A 14,031-nucleotide genomic window follows, 5' to 3' on the forward strand; every position below is an offset into this window, starting at 1 on the left:
GTTGTACGCAGCCTTTCCTCAAAGGCACTCATCCACCTCATCATATTAAACTACTACCCTTCCTGCCCTCTCTGCTTCTTAACCACTCATCAACTTTCCGTATCTGCACCAACACTATCAGCTGCTTCCATCACACACATCTGGCCTTGTCTCTTCCAGGAGAAAATAGGCCCTCAATATTGTAAAAAGGGCAAAGATAAGTGGTGGGGTTCCGAACATTCATTTGCTCATTCTCCACGAGAATAGGTCCACTTGTCTAGTGAAGCCAAGATATCTACATCTCAGCAACCAAGTAAGATTGCTCATCAAGTGTTGTACTCCTTTCCAGTTATGACCACTGTGAATGCATTCTTAACATGCCCAAGCTTGCATCCCTATTTCGCAACTCATTTCCTCTTTCCTTTTCCATAGGGACAAGCAGCATCCACAAGGCCTCTGCTATTAAGAGTCCAGCCCCTACATTCAACACTTCTTCCTCCAATTCTGAGAAAGAACACAACACTCAGAGGAAGCAGTGGCAAGGCTGTCACCCGTACACTCCACTTTCTCAGATTCTGATACCTCAATGTGTACATTAGCTAGATTAGAATCAGTGCACATTCTGGTGAATACATCTCTGCAGCTGGACAAGGAAGAACACCCTCAGTCATTTGCACTCAGAAGACTGCCCTGACCAGGCAGCCACTCAGCTCAGGCAGGAGAGGATCCTATGTCAGCTATTAACAGCTTCATGAAAGTACACTAACAAACACTGGAGGAGCAGGCAGGTTTGTCAAAGAGTACTCTCGAAGCTGGATCGCATATTGGAGGAATCCATCAATGTTATCGCTCTCATTCTGGCTCCAGCGTGCATGCATCTGCTGACTCTGTGGACAGTTTGGTAAAGCCAAGTGAAGTAGAGCACTTGGCCACCAAAGATGCATGCAGATCAGCACTTGATCACTGTAGCAACTGGCAGGACCTTGGCCGCACTCCAGGTGCCCCTTTTTCAAAAGAAAGAGCATGGTGCCAGTACTGTATGCAAGGAGAATCCACAGAGATCCCTCAGATGTCTTATCTTCAGTGTCTTGGTCCATCACTTCTGCCTGTGACTATGTGGGAGTTCAAACCGAGGAGGGCAAGCCTCCTTAGCAAGTTTGCAGATGACACTTAAAATTGGTGGAGTAACAGATAGTGAAGGGGACTGTCAGAGACTACAGCAGAATATAGATATAGTGGAGAGTTGGGCAGAGAAAGGGCAGATGGAGTCCAATCTGGACAAATGCGTGGTGATGCATTTTGGAAGATGCAATTCCAGAGCGAACTATAAAGTAAATGGAAAAGTCCTGGGGAAAATTAATGTGCAGAGAGATCTGGGTGGCACTGGTGACTCTTCATTGTCAATAGTATATCACATTACTAAATATATGTTCACTTTACATCAACTGTCCAATCGACTGCAATTTTAGCTTCAGCTTAAAGAATTAAACTGGAGAAGCTACCCATCCTGAGCACCACACAATGCTGGAACCCTGTCTGAAGAATAGCTACTGTTACGCTTGGGCTGATACTAGCCTGTAGCTTTGCATGATTGAATAAAGAAACATCAGATGTTGTGAAGGCTTCTAAAAGTTTGCCATCTTAACTTTGTTTTTCTTTTCTACTTGTAAAGTCAAACTGGTAAGCTGCACTTCTAATTAAGATTAAACAGGGACTGCTAGTCTTTCCAGAATCAACACATTTATAGTAATTCAGTTGCTTTGAAAGAGGTTACAAAAAAAATGCATCCTGAAACACTATTGTGGAGGTCAAGCTGATATTTCTCCTGATCAACGTCCTCAATATGTAGCTCTCACAAATCCTTTGGTTCACTGGCTGCTCCAGTTGTCCAAACTACAGCATGCAAGGATTACGCAATACACCCTGTACTGTACTGCAACAAATATCCAGATGGTACAGGCATGAGAATCTCATCTTAAGGAGACATTGTACGGCCTTGATGGCCCTGGTGGAAACTGGTGTTGGGTTGCATACAGGATTAGCTTCATGATATGATGCTCTCAACACTACATGTGTAATGTTTCTAGCACCCTACATCTGGAATGCTCCAGCAGATGACATAATTTTGTCATAGTGCCCTTATTTAGTGACGCCAATGAACATAGCTCTCTGGAGCACTTTCCATCAAAGACAAAACACTGTGGGCCTCTTGCACTTTCTTCACTTCATGAGGAGATCTTTTGCTGGAAACTCTGCATTTGGAGGCTGCTCCTCATTCACTGGAGGTTTTTGCTCATCCTGGACTTCCATTCACATGTGTTCCTCATCAATTTTACAGCAACTCATTGCAAACATCACAGAGAAGACAACAGATCCTGTGGTTGGATCCGTTGGCAATAGATTAAATGAGGCTTTGTGGGGAATATCAGAAACAAGCTATTTCTCAGTAATGGGAACGCAGAAAGCACATATGACATTTTATCATTGTTCTCCATTCATTGAGACATGGAAGCCTCAGACAAAGAGTGCAATGGGATACCTCTACACAGACCTGTTACATAAATGATCCTATTCTGATATATATTGCATACTTAAATTAGGAGTTTGTTGATGTGTTAGGAACAATGATACCTTCGCCCTCACGCTCACATCGATGACGACACAACTGCGCAGCAATGCACAGGTCGAATCACATCATCAAGTGCGCTGATGACAGGACTATAGTGGCTCTCATCAGCAGGAACAACAAGTCAGCATACAGAGAGGAGATGCAGCAGCTAACGGACTGGTGCAGAGCCAACAACCGGTCTCTGAGCATGGACAAAACGAAAGAGATGGCTGTTGACTTCAGGAGGGCACAGAGCAACCAACCACTCTTCACTGGACATCGACTCCCCTGTGGAGATCGTGAAGAGCACCAAATTTCTTGGTGTCTGCCTGGTGGAGAATCTCACGTGGTCCCTCAACACCAGCTCCATAGCCAAGAAAGTCCAGCAGCGTCTCTACTTTCTCCGTAGACTGAGAAAAGCCCACTAACCATCCTCACCATATTCTACAGAGGGTTCATTGAGAGTACCAAGCTGCTGCATCACTGCTTAGTTCAGGAATTGCACCATCGCGGATAGTAAGACCCCACAACAGATAGTGAAGAAAGCCGAGATCATTGGAGTCTCTCTCCCCTCTATTACAGACATTTACACCACACACTGCATCCAAAAGGATAACAGCATTGTGGAAGACCCCACACACCCCACACTCAAACTCTTCTCCCTCCTACCTCTGGCAGAAGATATTGGAGCATTCGGTCTCTCAGGGCCAAATTGTGTAATAGTTTCTTCCCGCTAGCCATCAGGCTCCTTAACACTGTGCGATTAGACTCTTATCCATCTGAAATTCTTTGCACGACTTTGAATTGCTGCTAGAACAATGTCTATTAATTATCATTCTTTTATTAAACTGTAATTTACATGTTTTGCACTTCTTATGCATTTTATGCCAACCCTTGTATGATCATGTAGTTAATGTTATCCATGTAGCACCTTGGCCCTGGAGGAACGCTGTCTTTTATTTTCTGTATCAATTGTAAATGGTAGAAATGACAAATAAAACCTACTCTACTATAAAGGCAACATTGCATACAAGATAATGGTATGAGAATCATATAGTCCAAGGTGTGCAGAAAGCAGCTCCATGACCTTGTGCAGCCTGAGATCTTTGAGTTTGCTTGTGAATTGTGGAAGGTAAAACTATATAGTTCAGCTGACATTACTTTCACTTCACAGGAATGCAATGATCGATGGCATGGTCAAGATCGCTTGTGCTCACAATTTTTATTCAACATAATTAATCACTTCATGAGATTTAGATGCAGTGTTCTGCAATAAAAAATGTCTCTGCATTAACAAATGTCTTTAAAGTATATTGTGTAAGGGCCTGATTGATGTAATTGCCCATTGAAAGGCTTCACGTCACTCAAGTAGAGCCCACTCCCTCATACAAAAACATTTACTCTACCCTTTCTGGTGGGATGGCAGACAGTCATTCTGCATTTTCACTGCACTTTGGGATTTGGACGACAAAAGACAACATAGGTAGCACTTCAAAGTATAACCAGATGAGCTCCCAAATCTTCATGTTTCCTTTCTGCCTTAGGTTTCAGCCTCCCCACATTCCAAGCTAACCCTTTTATTTAATTCTTCAGCTCTCCACTTTAACCCCTGTCTACACCAAAAGGCAACCAAGACAAAGTACTGTGAACCTGTCAGTCCTGATTGATGCAGCAAATGCAAAAAAAAAAGGTCAAGGGAGGGCAGAAGTTCACTTAGCATCCAAGTAAGTGCAAGGTGAATGGGCACAAAGAAAGCAAGTTCAGAGCCCTGAGGTGCAAACCGCCTTGATGTACAAGTTGGGTGCCTGTCCCTGCACATGAAGCAACCTGACAACAGCATTGCACTATAAGGTGCTGGTGAACTCCAAAGTGCAGTACTGAATTGCTGAACTTTATTATAAGTGAGTCTGAGATGGGGAATGCTGGCCAAGATGATACCTGGAGATGCCAGTAAGCTATTGCCAACAGATAACTGCTCTGACATTCGTGCGGGGAATTAGAATCACCTAATTTCTCCCCCTTGCCTGTGAAAAGGCATATAGAGGTCAGAATACAAATGAGAAGTTGTTAATTCATGCAAGTAGGCCTTTTGTTGCTTACAAGCTAAATTCTCATCTCGTCATTGAAAAACCTTGTGCAGAAATATCCCACTTTCTTTCTCATCATCATGAATCTAACATTTCCTTTCCTGCTGTATTTTCCCCACTGTCTCACCATTACGTACATCATTCAGGGGCCTAAACATTTCTGCCTAATGTTGTTATTATTTCACCTCTACACTAAATTATTTTAAAGGTGAAATATGAAAAAGGATTATATACATTAAATATAGATTTCAAAGCTCAAGTAATTTTTTGATACATGATAAAATTAAATAAGTATGTTTTAGAGATAAGTATATTCACTTACAAAATGACATCAATTCCAACACCACATAGCTGCAAAATAGTCAGAGGGCAAGGGACTTTTGAAAAATAAAGTACAGCATCTTAGTTTGTGTGACATAAAGGTGCACATCATCCCAGTTAGAACAATCTTAGCTACAAACCTGCAACAGCTTTACCTGCGTAGCTTCTTCCAGTACTCATATTGGTTGGTAATAGTGTCCACTTGTCAGTTATAGAATTGTAGAATTCCACAGAAGCTAAATTTGATGAACCATCATCTCCTCCAATTACATACAAAAATCCATTTACAGCACAAACTCCTACAAAATAGAAAAAGATTAATTCAACTAAAGTTTGGTCTACCTTCAGATAGAAGGTAAAATCTGATGCTTAAATGGATCCCTACCTGCATTCCTCCGACACATATTCATGTCTGCCACTTGCCTCCAAACGTTTGTGGATGGGTCATATACCTCGACACTTTTCCTCACCAAAGGTCCATCGTGACCCCCAGTTGCATACAACTGACCATTTAGAACGCCTACCCCTGTGATAAGCGTATAAAAAAGTGAATAAAACATCCTCTTTTGCAATACAATTCGTATCAATGCATAATGCTCAGTGTACCATTAGCTAAAACAAGGAAATGACTTAACTGAAAGGTTAACAGGCAATGTTTCCTTTCTGTTGACAGGATGGGGTTCTACGTTGCTCATCAGGTTGATGATTATCTTTTTATTTCTTCAGTTATCCTTCCCTTACTCCTCCATTATAGGTAGTAACTCCTGCTGGAGTGCATTTCCATAGGTACAAGTAACTCTCCCTTTCCCTATGTGAGCTTAGTAAACAAAATCAAAGTAGGCTTTTATTTAGTGTTAGGGGTAGAGGGGGGAGCCTAAAAGTCAGGTTCAGTCTCATGCTTGAATGTTCACACGTGTAGCTCACAACACGAGTTGCTAGCTGGAGATCTAGTGAGGGAATTTGGTCAGTATTCCTGCAAACAGCTAATTGTGGTATACACCATCATCACAATTAAGACCAGCTAACACAGCACTGATAAACAGTTTAATTTGAGACCCTCTATTTCTTTATAACTCAGTGTCAGACCAAATATTTTATGTACCTATTGAACCGTTAGGAGTTCATAAGTCTCACCTTAACCTAAAATCAGTGATTGCATGCAGTATATTCAATTGGAATTCCCTTTTTAAACGGCATTATGGGTCAATCCACAGCAGCTGGATTGCAGCAGTTCAAGAAGGCAGTTCAGCACCACCTTCTCAAGGACAATTAGGGATGGGCAATAAATAGAATATAACAGCACAAAACAGGCCCTTCGGCCCTCAATGTTACACTGACCTGTGGAACCAATCTGAAGCTTATCTATCCTACACAATTCCATTTTCATCCATATGTTTATCTAATGACCATTTAAATGCCTTTAAAGTTGGCAAATCTACTACTGTTGCAGGCAGGGCATTCCACGCCCCTACAACTCTGAGTAAAGAAACCACCTCTGACATCTGTACTATATCTATCACCCTTCAATTTAAAGCTACACCATCTTGTGCTAGCCATCACCATCCGTGGCAAAAGACTCTCACTGTCCATCTTGTCTAACTTTCTGATTATCTTATATGTCTCAATTAAGTCACCTCTCAACCTTCTTCTCTCTAATGAAAATAGCCTCATGCCCCTCAGTCTTTCCTCATAAGACCTTCCCTCCATAACAAGCAACATCCTAGTAAATTGGCTCTGAACCCTTTCCAAAGCTTCCACGTCCTTCCTATAATGCGGTGACCAGAACTGGTACACAATACTCCAAGTGCGGTCGCACCAGAGTTTTGTACAGTTGCAACATGACCTCATGGCTCTGAAACTCAATCTCTCTTCCAATAAAAGCTAACACACCATATGCCTTCTCAACAACCCTATCAACCTGGGTGGCAACTTTCAGGGATCTAGGTACATGAACGCCCAGATCTCTCAGCTCATCCACACTCCAAGAATCTTACCATTAGCTCAGTACACTTTATTCCTATTGCCCTTCCAAAGTGAATCACCTCACACTTTTCCACATTAAACTCCATTTGCCACCTCTCAGCCCAGATCTGCAGCTTATCTATGTCCCTCTGTAACCTGGAACATCCTTTGGCAATCCACAACTCCACCTACCCTAATGTTATCCGCAAATTTACTAACCCATCCTTCTACACGCTCATCTAGGTCATTTATAAAAATGACAAACAGCAGTGGATCCAAAACAGACTCTTGCGGTACACCACTAGTAACTGAACTCCAGGATGAATATTTCCCATCATCCACCACCCTCTGTCTTCTTTCAGCTAGCCAATTTCTGAACCAAACCACTAAATCATCTTTAATCCCAAGCCTCCATATTTTGTGCAATAGCCTACTGTGGGGAACCTTATCAAACACCTTAGTGAAATCCATATACACCACATCAACCACTTTACCCTCATTCACCTGTTTAGTCACCTTCTCAAAGAGCTCAGTAAGTTTTGTGAGGCACAACCTACCCTTCACAAAACCATGTTGACTATCCATAATCAACTTATTCCTTTCTAGATGATTAAAAATCCTATCTCTTATAATTTTTTCCAACACTTTACTCACAACCGAAGTAAAGCTCACTGGTCTATAATTACCATGATTGTCCCTACACCCCTTCTTGATCAAGGGGACAACATTTGCTATCCTCCAGTCTTCTGGCACTATTCCTGTAGACAATGACGACATAAAGTTCAAAGCCAAAGGCTCTGCAATCTCCTCCTTGGTTTCCCAGAGAATCCTAGGATAAATCCCATCCAGTCCAGGGAACTTATTTTCACACTATACAGAATTGCTAACACCTCCTTGTTGTGAAATGCTGACCCAGCCAGCAACACCAACACCCCATGAATGACACAAAAAAGGGAAACTGCTAGCTTAATGAAGTCATAGAGAAAATGCTAGAATCAATAATAATGGAAGTGATAGCAGAACATGTAGAAACTAATAGTAAGATTAGCCAGAGTCAACATAGAATTACAAAAGGGAAATAGTGTTTGACAAAACGTTTTTTTTTTTGAGGAAGTAGCTCACAAAATAGAAAAGGGGGATAAGGGCAAATGCAGTATATTTAGATTTTCAGAAAGTTTTCGATAATGTCCCACAAAAGTAGAGCTGAGGGTTATGTGATCAGCCATGATCTCACTGAATGGTGGTACAGGCTCGATAGAAGCAGAAATAAGCCATTCGAGCTATGCCTTATGGTCTAAAACAGATTAGTAAAACATTCTTTGAACTAACATTTACATCTTTCCTTAACGAAGGAGACCAAAATTGCACACAACATTCAAGATGTGATTTCAGCAACGCCCTGTAAACTGAAACATTCGTTTGCATTCAATTACATTTGTTAATTACTTGCTGTAGGGTCATAGAGCCATAGAGCACGGAAACAGACCCTTTGGTCCAACTTGTCCATGCCGACCAGATATCCCAACCCAATCTAGTCCTACCTGCCAGCACCCGGCCCATATCTCTCAAAACCCTTCCTATTCATATTCCCATCCAGAATCATTTTAGATGTTGCAACTGTACTAGTCCCCACCATTTCTCAGGCAGTTCATTCCATACACTTACCACCCTCTGCGTTGCCCCTTAGGACTCTTATATCTTTCCCCTCTCACCCTAAATCTATGCCCTCTAGTTCTGGACTCCCCGACCCCAGGGAAAATACCTTGTCTATTTACCCTATCCATGTCCCTCATAATTTTGTAAACCTCTTGAAGGTCAACCCTCCGCCTCAGACGCTCCAGGGAAAACAGCCCCAGCCTGTTTGGCCTCTCCAGAGAGCTCAAATCCTCCAGGCCTGGCAACATCCTTGTAAATCTTTTCTGAATGCTTTCAAGTTTCACAACATCTTTCCGATAGGAAGGAGACCAGAATTGCATGCAATATTCCAACAGTTGCCTAACCCAATGTCCTGTACAGCCGCAACATGACCTCCCAACACTTGTACTCAATACTCTGACCAAAAAGGAAAGCATATCAAACGCCTTCTTCACTATCCCATCTATCTGCGACTCCACTTTTCAAGGAGCTATGAAACTGCACTCCAAGGTCTCTTTGTTCAGCAACACTCCTGAGGACCTTACCATTAAGTGTATAAGTCCTGCTAAGATTTGCTTTCCCAAAATGCAGCACCTTACATTTATCTAAATTAAACTCCATCTGCCACTTCTCAGCCCATTGGCCCATCCTGTTGTAATCTGAGGTAACCTTCTTCGCTGTCCACGACACCTCCAATTTTGGTGTAACCTGCAAACTTACCAACTATACCTCTTATGCTCATATCCAAATTATTTATATAAATGATGAAAAGTAGTGGACCCAGCACCGATCCTTGTGGCACTCCACTGGTCACAGGCCTCCAATCTGAAAAACAACCCTTCACCACTACCCTCTGTCTTCTACCTTTGAGCCAGTTCTGTACGCAAATGACTAGTTCCCCCTGTATTCCATGAGATCGAACCTTGCTAATCAGTCTCCCATAGGGAACCTTGTCGAATGCCTTACTGAAGTCCATTTGGATAACTTCTACCACTCTGCCCTCATCAATCCTCTTTGTTACTTCCTCAAAAAACTAAGTTTGTGAGACATGATTTCCCACGCACAAAGCCATGCTGACTATCCTTAATCAGTCCTTGCCTTTCCAAATATATGTACATCCTGTCCCTCAGGATTCCCTCCAACAACTTGCCTATCACCGACGTCAAGCTCACTGGTCTATAGTTCCCTGGCTTGTCCTTACCACCTTTCTTAAACAGTGGCACCACGTTAGCCAACCTCCAGTCTTCTGGTACCTACCTGTGACTGTCGATGAAAGAAATATCTCAGCAAGGGCCCAGCAATCATTTCCCTAGCTTCCCACAGAGTTCTGAGGTACACCTGATCAGGTCCTGGCGATTTATCCACTTTTATGTGTTTCAAGACATCCAGCATTTCCTCCTCTGTAATATGGACATTTTTCAAGATGTCACCATCTATTTCCTTACATTCTATATCTTGCATGTCCTTTTCCACAGTAAATACTGATGCACTTGCATACTAATCTGGAAGTCACACACTAGAGTATCTAGATCTCTCTGCATCTCACCATTTAGATAATATTTTTATTCTCCTGGTTGAAATGGACACCTTTTCATTTTCACAGATTATAGGTGTTTGCCCACTCAATTAAGCTAACTACATTCCTTTACATCTTCCTTATGTCCTCTTCCCACTGTGATCACACTTTTGAATGGATATCTTAAATGATAATGCTGATCTTTCTCTCTGCACCTTCTTGGCAATTGTAACACTATATCCTGTACTCTGTTCTGTTACCCTGGTGCAACTGTTTAGTTTGATCTGCCTGTAAAGCACATAAGACAACACTTTCACTGTACCTCGGTAAATGTGACAGTAATACATTAATTCAAATCAAATTACAATTAATTTTCTTACCTAAGTGAACTGAGCAACCATACTTCGAGTCATTTCATCTAAGTCTCTTATGTAAATTGTAAAAAGTTGAGACCTCAGCAATGAGTCCTCTCATTACATCCAGCCAATCAGAAAATGACCAATTTAAGCTCACTTCCCATCTTCTGTTAGTTTGCCAAACTTCTAACCCTGCCAAAATGTTACCATCTTGCCCCAACCCCCTACCACATTATAAGCTTTTATTTTCTGCAATGGTGTTTGATTTGGCTTGTTAACAAATGCCTTCTGAAAATCTAAGTACAGTACCTCCACCAGTTCCTCTTCATCCAAGCACGTGTTACTTCCTTAAAGAACACTAATAAACTGGTTATAATAATTTTATTTTCAAACTATGTTGATTCTGCCTGATTACATTAATGTTTTCTAATTGACCTGCTTTGGTAAAACAAACAAGGGCAGGACTTATACAATTAAGAGGGCCTTGGGTAGTGTTGTAGAACAGAGAGACCTTGGTGTTTAGGTACATAACTACCACAGAGATATACAGCATGGAAACAGACACTTCGGTCCAAATCGTGAATGCTGACCAGATATCCTGAACTGAACTAATCCAGACCCATTTGCCAGCACTTGGCCCATACCCCTCTAACCCTTCCTATTCATATATCCATCCAAATGAGTTTTAAATGTTGTAATTGTACCAGCCTCCAACATATGCTCTGGCAGCCCATTCCATACATGTATCACCTTCTACATGTAGAAGTTGCACCTGAGGTCTCTTTTAATTTGTTCTCCTCTCACCCGAAATATATGTCCTCTAGTTCTGGATTCCCAACCCCAGGGAAAAGACCTTGTCTATTTACCCTACCCATGACCCTCATGATATTATAAACCGCTGTAAGATCATCCCTCAGCCTCCGATGCTCCGGGGAAAACAGCCCCACCCTATTCAGCATCTCCCGATAGCCCAACCCCTCCAACTCTGGCAACATCCTTGTAAACCTTTCCCAAACTTTTTCAAGTTCCACAACATCCTTTGATTCTTTGAAGTTTGCATCACATGTAGATAGGATAGTTAAAAGGCGTTTAGCATGCCTTCCTTCTTTGCTCAGACTTTGCGTATAGGAGTTGGGAAGTTATTTGAAGGTTATAAGACATTGATGGGGCCTCTTCTGGACCACTGTGCGCAGTTCTGATTGCCCTGTTATAGGAAGGATTATTATTAAGCTGGAGAGGGCTCAGAAGAGATTTACAGAAGAGATGTACAAGGATGTTGCTGAGAGTGAAGGGTTTGAGTTATAGAGAGAAACTGGATAGCCTGGGATGTTTTTCACTGGAGAATAGGAAGTTGAGGAGTGACCTTCTAGATGTCTGTACAATCATGAGGGGTATCGATAAGGCAAATAGCAGGTGTCTTTTCACTAGAGTGGGGGATTTCAAGACTTGGGGTCATATTTTTAAGGTGAGAGAAGAAAAATTTTAAAAAGACATGAGGGACAGTTGTTTTCTTTAAGAGTAGTTTGTGTGAGGAATGAACTGCTGAGGAAGTGGTGGATGTAGGTACAGTTATATCACTTAAAAAACATTTAGATGAGTACATGAATAAGAAATGTTTGAAGGGATATGGATCAAGCGCTGACAGGTGAGGCTAGTTTAGTTTGGGTTTATGGTTGGCATGGACTGGTTGGACCAAAGGGTCTGTTTCCGTGCTGTCTGACTTCATGACTCAGTGCTTTAACATCTTTAATAATGGCATCTAACAGGTGCCAAAGGGAGAGCAGCTGAGAAGTGGCAAGGTCTAAGAATGATCTCCCCAATATTTAATTTGAGGAAATTTCTGCTCATTCAGTACAGAATAACTATTAAGCAGCATGACAATTTGAGGAACCAAGAAAGGCTGTGTTAAGATAGTGGGGTGTCACCATTGTATATAAACTGATGTGTTTTGAATGAGGTCACCAATTGGCTGCATGTAATTCAGAAACTGAAGGTTGGGTGGTCAAGGAAGTATCCATATGTACCTTGCGTCAGTTCAGGAGCAAAGTCAGAAGCCACTTCAGATGGTTCTCTGACTACAACTGAATAGATAAAAACAAAACTAGCTGCATGCAGTTTCACCCGGCTGGATACAGTGACAGATGATCACGTGGTCAATCATGTTAAAATCAACAGACAGACCCAATTTTCCAAGTTAACAATCACAAAGGATGTCACTTGATGATTTCACTACAGTGCTATTAGATGTCCAATCAAGTAAAACACCCTTCCTGCACCGAGTCTGTCCAGACCTGTTAGAATTTTATATGTTTCAATCAGATCCCCTCCCTTCCTTTTAAACTCTAGAGAATACAGGTCTAATCAAACCAATCTCTCATCATAGGACAGTCCTACCATCCTTGCCATCAGTATAGTGAACTTCTGCTGCATTCCCTCTATGGCAAGGATGTCCGTTCTCAAGTAGGGAGACCAAAACTGCATGCAATACTCCAGATGTGATCCCACCAAGGCCCTGTACCACTGTCATACTCAAATAAACGGTTTCCACTGGTTCTCCCTGATCTATTCTACTAGTTAATAGACTCCCAAAAAAACACCAGCAGATTTGTTAACCATGATTTGCCTTTTACACACTCATGCTGACTTCTCAAGTTAGATTTTATTTGAAATAATAATGTTTGATCAATTTTAAAAGACAAGCAGAAGGATGTAAATTACTACACATCACACCAAAAAGAAATGCAAAAATCAAACCTGCACCACTACGACGTGTACTCATGTCTGAAACGTATGTCCATTCGTTGCTGACTGGATTATATGCTTCAACAGTGCTAAGACATTGGCGTGATGCTCCATCGTAGCCACCTACTGCATACAATCTGCCTGAGGAGATAGAGGGTATATGAACAATCAACACATACATTTCAAAATTGTTAAATACAGTTCTGTTTCTTGTTCTATACTAGTTGTTCAATCAAGGAGAGATCAGGAAATAAAGTAAGATTTTGGGGGGAAAAAGAGAGACAAAATGCAAGCAAGTGAGCAAACCTAAATGTCAGAAGTGATGAAAGACATAAACCTGAAGTATTCACACTTGTTTCTGTGTCCAGAGAAACTGCCAGACCTGATGAGTATTTCCAGCATTTTACATCTTGATTTCTGATTTCCAGAATCCACAGCTCTTTACTTGATGAGAAGCGACATAAGATTGCATTGAATTTTATACAAAGTCCTGAGTACAATTCAGTGTTTTCCTTCCCTACCTATTCAGGATGTTGTTGGTTAATCCCAAGTAGCAATTACTGTTCTGTGTAGAAGCATCTTTAAAATATTCTGTCTTTAAATATTTGGGGCATAGGTTAGAATAGCTGGAGTGAAAGATTTCCACAAAGGAATTTATCCCCAGGACTGTCTCACAACTTAAGTTTAGAATACAGGTGATCATTCAGTTTAAATGATTTGGCTGGATACCTCCTTCCTGAAGACTAGAAAGCTGATTGATTATTAAACTTGAGTCGACTGGAATTGTAAATCCTGTTCCTGATTTACTCTTGTGAATAATTTGCA

At 41.5% G+C, this 14,031-nt stretch overlaps 1 protein-coding gene across 17 annotated transcripts in view; it reads right to left on the reverse strand.

Annotated features, from left to right (window-relative positions):
- LOC122556624 (kelch-like protein 3) overlaps positions 1-14,031 on the reverse strand; it is a 120,144-nt gene that overhangs the window by 4,706 nt on the left and 101,407 nt on the right. For 14 of the 17 annotated variants that reach the window (XM_087995316.1, XM_043703545.2, XM_087995318.1 and 11 more), the window contains 3 exons: positions 13,219-13,347; positions 5,381-5,521; positions 5,136-5,294 (listed from right to left, as the gene is read on the reverse strand). In XM_087995316.1, coding sequence (XP_087851442.1) covers positions 5,136-5,294; positions 5,381-5,521; positions 13,219-13,347 — 429 coding nt within the window. Of the gene's footprint in view, positions 1-5,135; positions 5,295-5,380; positions 5,522-5,630; positions 5,813-13,218; positions 13,348-14,031 lie in introns of those variants that run through there. The other 3 variants (XM_043703540.2, XM_043703539.2, XR_006313588.2) reach the window with 2 other exon arrangements.

The sequence above is a fragment of the Chiloscyllium plagiosum genome, unplaced genomic scaffold (assembly GCF_037043375.1).
Source record: "Chiloscyllium plagiosum isolate Xiang-an unplaced genomic scaffold, Cpla_swu_hap1 HiC_scaffold_16, whole genome shotgun sequence".
NCBI classification, from domain to species: domain Eukaryota; kingdom Metazoa; phylum Chordata; class Chondrichthyes; order Orectolobiformes; family Hemiscylliidae; genus Chiloscyllium; species Chiloscyllium plagiosum.